The sequence below is a fragment of the Thalia democratica genome, unplaced genomic scaffold (genome assembly GCF_965202585.1).
Source record: "Thalia democratica unplaced genomic scaffold, ktThaDemo2.hap1.1 HAP1_SCAFFOLD_243, whole genome shotgun sequence".
Taxonomy (NCBI): domain Eukaryota; kingdom Metazoa; phylum Chordata; class Thaliacea; order Salpida; family Salpidae; genus Thalia; species Thalia democratica.
Genome location: NW_028139359.1, coordinates 35,523 through 46,715, shown reverse-complemented (window position 1 = coordinate 46,715; position 11,193 = coordinate 35,523). Strand labels below are relative to the sequence as shown.

At 26.2% G+C, this 11,193-nt stretch overlaps 1 protein-coding gene across 1 annotated transcript; it reads right to left on the bottom strand.

Moving 5' to 3' along the window:
- Nucleotides 1-1,843: 1,843 nt before the first annotated feature.
- Nucleotides 1,844-10,033, bottom strand: LOC145846002 (uncharacterized). The gene is made up of 9 exons (XM_082952968.1): nt 9,934-10,033; nt 8,857-8,999; nt 8,025-8,191; nt 7,615-7,724; nt 6,567-6,658; nt 4,602-4,730; nt 3,949-4,056; nt 2,775-2,966; nt 1,844-2,431 (listed from the first exon to the last, which is right to left on the bottom strand). The coding sequence occupies exons 1-9, from the start codon at nt 10,000-10,002 to the stop codon at nt 2,221-2,223; spliced, it is 1,221 nt and encodes a 406-aa protein (XP_082809094.1). The 5' UTR covers nt 10,003-10,033; the 3' UTR covers nt 1,844-2,220.
- Nucleotides 10,034-11,193: the final 1,160 nt, after the last annotated feature.

The window sequence follows — 11,193 nt, the reverse complement described above, 5'->3', positions numbered from 1 at the left end:
AAGCAGTTTTTTATTGAGAAGACCTCAAAGTTATCTTCAAATTTAACTAACTCAAGCAACAAGTTAATTAGCTAAACACTATTTGTTCTACCTCTTTGACTTAGTTTTTAAGTAAGATTCTTTACAATTAGTTTTTACAATTTTTGGTCAAATAAGCGTCCGTTAGATGTCTTACGCACACCGCACATTTTTTATTACAGTTAATATGCAAAAACAATCTTCTATAACCATAGAAAAGAAAATCTTTAAAGTGATTTTAAGAAGATTACCTTGAGTTAAGTGTTTTAAATTCATTTGAAATATTCATTTGTAAGTTATTTTTAATTACATTGCAAACAAACTTCAAATTACACTAAAATGAGTAAATACGTGCTAATAGCTTAAATGTCGCCACACAAAACACACTAGATTTAGCGAAAGTAAAAACAGTTAGCAAAACCAACACACATTGAGTTAAACAAACAATCAGTATTAAAATTCATAGGATAAAGAAAACAGTTCAGATTTTTCTTCAGCACACACTTTTAGTAAGCACTTTTGTGCTAAAATATTAAAAACGCAAACTTTTTTTATTTCACCAAACATCTGCAGCATCAAAAAAATTTAAATACTATTCACTATTTTTGGAAATAAAAATTGGCACCTGTTGAACGTTTTATTTTATATAAATACTTTTTAAACGTTTTGTTTAACGAAACCCTTATTTCAAAGAATAAATGAAAGTACACTTAATAACTGTGCTTTTATTTTGAAATTACACCGGCTTAAAATCATCAAAAAGAAACTATTTATTTTTAATAAGACTTAAATTTAATTCTTTGTTAAAAAAACAGCAATTATAATGGTTTATTCACGAAAAAATTAAGCAAGCATCTAGTTTTAATCACAACAAACGAAAATGCACATTAAAAATGTTTTATCATTTATTTATTTTAACTTTTTTTTACGTTTTGCAATTCAAATTTGTCCGAATTAAGTTCGAAAAAAAAAGTATACACACTTTAAAATCAATAAAACAGATGCTAACTTTTTTTTTTTTTTGAAATATAATGGTTTTAAATTCTTTGTACTTTTTTTATGTTATCACGTGTTTTGCTTTAACGTTCAATTGTAAAAACTAACAGTATCCAAAGTTTTGTTATGTTAAATCAACGCGGTAAAGTAACTAGCTTATTCAACTATGATACGTTGTACACTTTTATCTCATACACATTGAAATAAGTTGACATTAAATTTTTGATTTAGAATGACTTGATAGTGTTTCATTTATTTGAAGAAAGAAAAAACAAAGTTTTTAAATTGTATATTCGAGTAAACATTTTCTAAACAAAGATTAAGTTTAAATAATTATAACTTAACTCAATATATTGTTTAACAAAGGCTACTTTTAAAACTTGGATATATATTCCTATGTTTTTTTTGCTTTCCATGTATTTGCCTGTTTGTTTTTTAAACTTTGCTTATTTATTTAAGCTAAAACACTTTTTTAATTTCGTTTTAACGTTTCTGTAGTTAGAAATAAAACGGCAAATATACTTATAATTTTCTTAATCAACTAACTTCTTTCATTTTAAGCGATGCGTTAGTAGAAAAAATATGTTTTTCAACTAAAACTTAAGGTTTTTATCTACAAATTTATCTAACATTTTCTAGTAACTTGCTTTTATTTAAAATAATTAACAAGAAAATGTTATTCACGCTTTAAGAAACTTTTGATGAACTTTATAAGGTATTTATGCTCATCAACATCATACAATGGTTGTGTTTTAAATTGAAACTAGTTAAAACAACTTATTCGTTTTTAAAAACATTTCAAATTTTATAAAAAAAAACACCATTTTCATGTGAACATGTTTATTGAAAGAAATCAGAAATACAAGTTTAATATAAAGAAAAAGTACACAGAGACCAGATACTCAATAATTATTATAATAGTAATAAAACAATTAGTTAAGCTGCCTAAAACTTTAAAAATAATATTTCAATGTGAACGTATTTGTTGTAAGAAATCAGAAATAAAAATTTAATGTAAACAGATACAACACAGAGACCAGATACTCAATAAAATTTCAACTCAACAAAGTTCACAGCATAAAAACACAAAATGAACGGATTCTCAACGGAGGGAAATTACCTAAAACATAATTTGTTGAAAGAAAAACCACACAGGGAAAAAATTCACTAGACGTCGATATTTGCTTCACAATGGGCGCAGATAGTTCACAGTTGGGGGGAATCACCCACTTCGATGCTTTTCTTCAAGAACTCGGACAGGGGATCCCCCATCAGGTCGTCGTCGTCCAGTTCCTCGGTGTCGGGGGCGATGCGCGTCACTTTAGGGGATTTCCTGAAGACCAAAGGTCCCTTGGCCCGCCGCTTGCGGTCGCGCTCTGAGTTTTTGGCGAAAGTGGACGGTGTGGTCAGGATTCGCCTGGAAAAAATGCTTTTATTTATAATTAAATTATGATATATATATATATATATACATATTTATTTATTAAATGTATATATATATATTTTTCAACTATATGTTCTGATATTAAAACTTAACATTTTAGTTTTCAGCTTTTAATATTGTATTTTAATTCGAGCAATTTCATTTTAAAAGGTTGATTGTGTACGTGTGAAACTGAATCATTTTATATGCTAAGTATTTTAAAAAGAGCCTAATAATTTTAACGCCACATGTGTTTTTAATGCACCTTCTCTATAACTTTTGTAAATTCAACTCAAAACATAAAAAAATTATATTTTTAAAATTTACAACTACCAACCTGGCAACCCGCAGCGTCATCTTGTGGTCGCCCCTCAAAACCTTGATGGGGTTGCTGTGCAGCTGCACGGGCACCACGTGGTCGTCGTTGTCATGGGAATGGATGCGGCGGCGCACGATCGGGGTCATCTTGACCAGGTGGCCCAGGTAGATGTGGTAGTTGGTGTACGAAACCTCGGCCTCCAGCTTCAACCTGATATGTTAATTTAATTATATAAAATAAATAATGTTTAACTTCATACAAAAGAAAAATATATGTAGTTAAACTTTAAATATACCTTTGATTATTAGGTAATTTTATATTTTTAAAAGTTTCAACGTTCTGACTAATTTTATTTTAGTTTTAATTCGGTTTAATTTGATAAGGTACATTTTTCGATAAGTCTCACTCAAAAGTACTTAAATAAATAATAATTAAATTTGCTTTGATATAGTTTTTGAACTAATTAAAAGATTGAACAAATATAAATATTATTGATCAATACAGAAGCAATAAGAATTTTAAAAATTAAATCTATTCTAAAAACCAAACAAATAAAAAATATGTTTTACTGATGTGACGGCTTCAAAATAGCACTCACGTATTTCTGATTTAACAAAATAAAACCTACACCCACTTTTTTCTAATAACTAAACATACATTTTCTAAGGTATCTAATATTTAATTCATTCTCTGATTTGAATGTATTAATCAGAATATAAAAAAACATAAGAAGTCATAACAATCTAAGGCAATGAGTAAAATCCCGTAGTAAAAAATTTTAAATACACTGTCTATAATACATATTTGGTATGTGATTTTTTTTATAACTAATGATAATAAAAAGTAGCTATCAAAAGCAAGTACTGTTTCTAATAGTAAAAACTTTATAAACTGTGCATTTTTAAACATTTTTAATAAAGTGTTTTAACTTAATGTTAGCAATATAACAAAACTTTGAAAACTTTAAATATTATTAAACAGAATAGTAAAACATGTTTTTTGTTTAAGTTCATACTAATTAACTGGATATCTAAAAAAAAAATTATTCTATCTATGATTATGGTGAAAGTCTTGATTAAAAGTTTTAATAATTAAAAATAAATCTTAGTTGTAGAAATTAATGAGTCTAACAATCAATTTTAAAAGCTAAAATCTTTAACAAACAAATTTTATATCAAAAAGTCAAACGAACAATTTCATGGCGAGCAGAAGCCTGTCAATCATTTCTTTCAAGTAACCTCGGGTTTCCTTCAAGTTGTTCTCCTTGCAAAACTGCATGAAAGTGTAGTTGGACGGAATTCTGTATCAAAATTTATTTAATTCATGTTTGATTAATTCGTACTGAATTAAAATAACCCTGTAGTATTTTTAGTCAGTTAAAAAATATTTTAATAGCTTCATTACCTTGAAATAAATTCATATTTAGAAGTTTAAAGTTTATTTAAATCGACTTGCACGTTAATAAACTATAAAATTTAAATACGACCAATTACATACACTAGAAAAGCTTGAGGGAATTATTTTTTGGTTTTTAGAAGAATTAAAATTGAACACCACGTCAATAAAACTCAAAAAAAAGTTGGAAGGAAATCTGTGGATATTTTAAACTTATTACCTAAAGTGTCAATTAAGTTGAAATCTTTTAAATATTATCGATAACGTATAAAAGATGATTTTTGTTGAGCTTTGTTATAAAAATTAAATTGCATACTACTAAAAAAGAAATTATTAAATTCCAGGCAACGCAGAGTAAGATGTAACATGTTACCTACGAACATTTTTTCAAACATACAAACGTTTCAATGGTACTTACAAACAAATAATTATTTTTTTAATATAACAAACGTTCCAATAGAAGACAGGCAGGCCATGTAAGCGACGTGTATAGCAGCTATTTCCCGGTCTTTTCCGTCCAAATACTGGCAAACATCCAACAATTCTATCAATCCGTCGATCTTCTTACTGTGCAGCTCACTGGTTGAATATTTTAATTTTTTTTTGGGTTTTTACGACTAAATAGTTTCTAATAATATTGATTCTTATGATTGTTATAAAATTATTTTAATCTTAAATGAGCCTTTTCATTAAAGAAATATTGTAGATGGTATTTTATAAACTAATTTGCTTATTGAAACTCTTTGCATACCAAATAAAGTGTTTACACTGATTAAGTGAGGTTTCGTAGACGTTTCAAAGTAGCAAATTTTACTTCAAAATGTTATATAATACAAAGCTTTTAAAATTAATAATCTAACGTTTAATTTATACCAAATAAGAAAACTGGATTTAATTAGGAATCAGCTAGTTTCAAATTAATTTTTTTTAATCATCATGAATATGATATATAAAATTAAGAGTTTGTTATATGCGTATTTTAACAATTTTTTTATTCGGAATACTCATTTTAATAAACAAATTCTATGCAAGTTATGTTTATCCCCTCCCCCCAACTTATTTTTTTTAATTTAGTTTTATTTTTTACATACTCAGATAAGCTATTTGTTAAAATTTTAAGTAACTTTTGAGATATAAGCGATCAAAATTGGAGTGTTTAAAAGGTTTTTTTATGGGAGGCGCAAACTAAAAGGGCAAAAGTAGACTACTTCACTAAAAACATGTCTCCTGCATAAGTTTTTGAGCAATTGTTTTAAAACTTTCTCAGAGTAGTCTTTAATAAATTTCAATCGAATTCTAAAAAACAGACTTTTTATTTTTTGTAAAATAAAAGTTATAAAACAATAACTTTTTTTATTTTATTTTAGTCATAAATTTTATTTTCTATTTTTTCAAAAATTCGCTTCCTACAAATTGTTTGTAATACTCTAAAGTACATTTCCTAAAAATTTGAATTAATTGTTTTAAAAATAAAGGAAGAAATATATTTTTAACTGTTCAAAATTTAGGTTTAATTGTTTGCTAACAAAAGATCCTAGTGAAGTAACTTCACTGGAATATAAATAAAACAAATTATACAGTAATCTTCCTTTATTCTACCAACATATGTTTCTGTGTGTCAACGAATCAACACACTTCAATTACACCTCATTACAGTAATTATTTTTTTACAGAACCCAGTTGAAGTGCGTTGATTCGTTGACACACAGAAATATATGTTGGTAGAATAAAGGAAGATTACTGTATAATTTGTTTTGAAATATATTTTTAGTAATTTTTTTCAAAATTCAGAGTAAATTGGCATTGATTTTTTTTTCATATAGCTTTATCGGATTTTTTTTTACAAAACTTGCTACATATCGAAAATTAATTGAACTTTTTTTGTTCTACTAAAAGTATATTATAGTGTTTACTCTAAGCTTTGATATGAGAGTCAATGTTAATTTTTGTAAAAAAATGTTGGAAGCCCTCTATGCCCTTAAATACAAGCTTTTAACAATATAAAATTTATGTTATTTCTAAACCTTTAAAATTAGACCAATTTAAAATTAACTTAAAAACTGGATATAAATGTTCAATTTAGAATTATTAACCTTAATTTGACACCTAAATATCTAAATATACTTATATATAAGTCTTATAGTGTTTATGTATGGAGCAAAAATACAACTTACATTTTATTTGGTTTAAAAAATAACTCTTGTTCTAAGTTTATAGTTTTTCATTATTCTCAGTTATAAACAACCGAAAAAAAACCATATGAAATAGATGTTTTAAATAAAAAATAACGAAAAATTATGACTATTGATTAATACTACCTTTATATTTATTTTTTTCAATAGAAAGTTTTCAAAAAGCAGTTTTCGACCAATTTATTGCACACTTGTTGAACTTTTAATACACAAAATGAATTACCTGTTTCTAATGGCATTTACTTTGTGAGCAATCCTTGATATTGTTTGTTTCAAAGTAACTCTCATCTTCGTCATTTCATACTTTTTCTTTACCTAAACATTTTGTTTTCACACTATTTATAAGGTAAAGTTTGATAAGAAACTAGAAAATGTGTTAATATTACCAATAAAAAAAAAGACAACTGTACTGTAGTTACCAATTGAACAATTTATTTAAATCAAAAAAATTGATGATCAACATTTTATAAATTTCTTGATTTGTGAACTTATTTGTAAAACAACGGTTCACTTAATTAATAAATAAAAATAAAATAAATTTTAAACGTTTATCTTAAATATAATAAGGCCATAGGAGGGGTCCAACATTTTTTTACAAAAATTAACTTTGGCTTTCATATGAAAGCTTTAAGTTACAAACTACAAGCCAGTTTTTATAGAATTCAAAAATATTGTTTAACTTTTGAGATATTTAATTTTTTGTAAAAATTTTCCGATATACAAGTATGGACCGCAAATGTTTTGGGGTCAATTTTCTTAGAAATTTGAAAATTCACTATAAATCTATCTCCTCCTTCATTTTTCAAGCAATCTTCTTCAAATTTTCAGGAAAAGTTTCTTATAATAAAAGGAAAAAACGTTACTTTACAATTTTAGTAATTTAAAACAATATAAATTTTATCACAAAAATTAAAAAAAAGTGTTTTTTTTTAAATATATGTTTTAACAATTTTTTTTTTATTCCAAAGTAAAGTTTTTTTGTTATTGTATAAAGATTAGACTGTGAAAGTTTGAAGAAGATTGCTTGAAAAATGTAGGAGGAGATAGATTTTAAATGATATAGTCTTTTTTCACTGTTTTAGTTTTCCCTTCTTATAGGGAACCTATTATGCGTCCCGACTTTGACTGGTCATATCTCAAAAAATAATTCGAATTTTTTTAAACTTTAAAAAGCATCTTGAAGCTTAGAAAAAACTCCATAAAATAAGATCAACTTGTAAAAAACATGGTTTACCCCCCACCCCTATGGTCATAATATTTGTTATAACTACCTTGGTCACAATTCCCTGCAAACCTTTCACTTTGACGTCCATGGCCTCCGCCACTTTGGACAGGATGACCGGAATGTTCTTCTTTTGAAGCACTACTGTCGTGCAGCAAACTGAAACAAACAAGTGTTTAAAATATATTTTTTTTTAGGAACTCATTGACTTTTTTACAAGTTCTTTGTATAATAACTTAAGATAAAAGGATGTTTTAAACTAGAGAGCACAAAAAAAAACTAGTGCGCAGAAATATAAACTGTTACCAAATATAATAAATATAGCTAAGAAATTTTCGGTAACGTTTACAAGAGGTGAAGGCAATTTTCAAAATTAACTGTTCTTTGTATTGATGTTTATACAAGATGTAACAAATAAAAACTTATATTAAAATTTCTGTACACAATAAAAAAACCCACCGAGGTACTGCAGCTTGGTTTTTTCCTGCTTGCCGTGGAGTTCACCGAACACGAGCGGCTCGAATATTTTCATGATGCTGTCGTGCGCAGTGTCGTCTTCGGTGTAGTTTTGCAAGACCGCCTGCAAGTACGTTCGGTATTTCGTCAGCATCCCGTCCCTGTACAGCCTGTTAAGTTAATGAACATTGTGTTCAGTTGTAGAATTTAAAATATTTAGAGATTCTGGGTTAAGCTGTTGTATTGTTTGTACTTGCTTACTAAATAGACAAAGTCGAGTAAAATGTATAAACGTAGTTTTTTAGACATAATTTATTGATAACTATAAACTTTCAAAGTTTTTAACTTCTTTCATTGCTTTACTCATTGTAATTTTAGTAGTTTTAAAATTTGCTTCAACTAAAGTAACAAATAGGTTTAATTAACATTTACAAATAAAATGAATTAGTAAAACAACAAAATAAAAATCCTTAAACTCTAACGTTATACATAAAAACTTAAAAACATACTTTAAACAATTTTTTAGGGTAACATCTTTAACTTAAAAGAAATTTTTTTAATTTTAATTAAACTTTAGTCTGAGTTAAAAATGTACAATTTAAAGAATAAATTTTGTGAGCTAAATAAACTTCATTTCAAGTTTACATAAATATCAATTTTTGTAGAAAAAAAATTATTAGATCAAGAAAAATAATTTTCATATCAAAAGGATTTTAAGCTCAAAATATAATAAATTTAAGCTTACTAAACAAATAAAGTCAAATTTATAGTTTAAATAACAAAAGTAAAATGAAAATTTTGATCATTCAACCAAAAAAAAATTAAATGTTCTTACTTTTTTCTTTCACCCGCATAAAGTAACTGATTGCCCAATCTTATGAAATTGTTGCCTTCTTTATCAACTTTTCTGATACCTTCCGATTGGAAAGCTGCTACTAAATTGAAGTTTCCGATAACAATTCCGCAGTTAGAGCATACCTAGGCATTTAAAACTTATAATGGTTTTCAGTGGTACAATTGTTTACAATACTATTCTTATAGGATAAAAAATGTGCTAGTTTATGTAATTAGTAAAAAAGTGTTTTTATTTTATTTAAAAAAAAAATTTGGTATAACAAGTTTATGGAGAGATATTTAAAGAAATTAAATAAAAAAAACTATCATAATATACTGAAAAAATATAGATTCAATTTTTTTTTAATGTTGTTGTTAAACTTCAACTTTATATTTTTATTACATTTTATGATTTTTTAAATCATAACTGATTTGGTTAATGACAGGGTTTGTGCGCAAGTTTTTTTTTTATTTATCCTGATAGAGACCAATTTTGTCTATATTTTTTAAAGTAGGGAAAATCCCCTTTAAAAGTCATTTTGGGTATTGGGGGGTATTGATTAGTACTATTGTAGTCTCCAACTTCAACGGCTTTATCTCAAAAATTATTTCAAGCTTTGAAAATCTACTAAAAGCAACTTAAAGCTTAGTTACAACTCAAAAAAACAAGACTAAATTATGAAAAGGGCGGAACTACTAAATTCAAACTAAAATCCAATGGATTTTTTTTAAATCAAAGGCAAAGGAGCGTTCTCTAGAATAATAAAAAATCTAAGTTAGCTTAAAGGTATGGAAAACAATTGGATCTAAAGTTTAGACTTTTTTTTTAACTACAAAAAAAAGCTTTTTGAGCCAAAGTAACCCTCATCTAAATGTGTCTATAAATGATCAGAAAGTTAAAAATTTTACATAGATGTTTTGAACTTTTCTAAACTTTAAAACTAGTCAAAGTAAAACATTATATCAAAAATATAACAGCTGAATAATATAATCACTACTACTAATAACAAAATTACATAATTTATATTAGGGCTAGCATGTTTTTAAAAGAATTTTTATCACATATAAAAAAACTTACACTTGAACCGTCGTCTGTTTCAATAACTTCTAAACTTTCTTTACATTCTGGGCACTCATCATTAGACATTTTAATAAACAAAATTTTAGTGCATGTCAATTTATCTGTAGAAAAATTTAGGATAACTACTTTTATTTTTTAATTGTTACATAAATACCCAAAACAACTATACATTTTCTAATCTTAAGTTAACTTAAAACTTATTAATATTCTACTTGGTGGTAATCAGAAATAATAAGAAGAAAAGTACGAATGTTCCAAACATCAATGAACCTGGTGTGGTGAAGTATTTACTACTATCAATCTTTACATTGGCATTTTTAAGCCTCTTCTATAATTAACAAAAAAAATTAACAACTTTTCAACATTTAAAGCTATTGTTCAAGTCAAAAGTAATATCAACTTTAAACAATACCTTAAACTAAATTAAGAAATGTTAATACCGTGGTAGCAATAAAAAAGCTCAAATTCAGTGTCACAGTAAACTGTAAAGGGTTGATACTTGTTGAGGCAAAAAGCCAGCTTGAGTTGACAGAGCTACCAAATGTTTTTGGAAAATTTTATCCAGGTTTTCAAAATTTCCTGCAGGTTTTTTCAGTTTTTTTTTTCAAATTTTCTCAATGTCAAGGTTTTTTAGCCTAAATTGTCAAATACCAGGTTTTTCCAGGTTTCAAAGTTTTTTGGCAAACCTGAGTTACCACAAACTGCTTGAATTAATGAAAAAATTAGTAAAAGCAATATTATGAGCAAAATCTACCTAAAGTACTTGGTATACTTAATAACAGCACAATAATGTAAAAACTCAATAAAAACACAGTTTCAAATAATAATAAAATTTCAATTTTCAAGTTAAAAAAAACTAGACTGAGATTTGCAAACATTAACCGGAATTTTTTTTTAATAGTTTTACAAAGTTTTACTAAAATTCTAAAATAGGCTGAAAGTGTGGCAACCCGTTAGTGATATACTTGAAATATATTAAATTCATTGAATTACATAAAACATAAAATTTATACAAAACTAATAAAAAAAAAGACAGATTCATATCAAAAAATATGAGTCAGATTGTAAGAATTATAAAATATAAGATTACATTTCAATAAGAATTATACTAACTCCAACAAGCGTTTTTTATAATTAACTCAAAAAATATTTGATAAAATATATGTAGAGTCATGGGCCTTAAATTATATAAAAACATTAAGTAAACAATAGCTGGTCTTTAAATATATTTATACAATACTATTGCTTAAATTTATC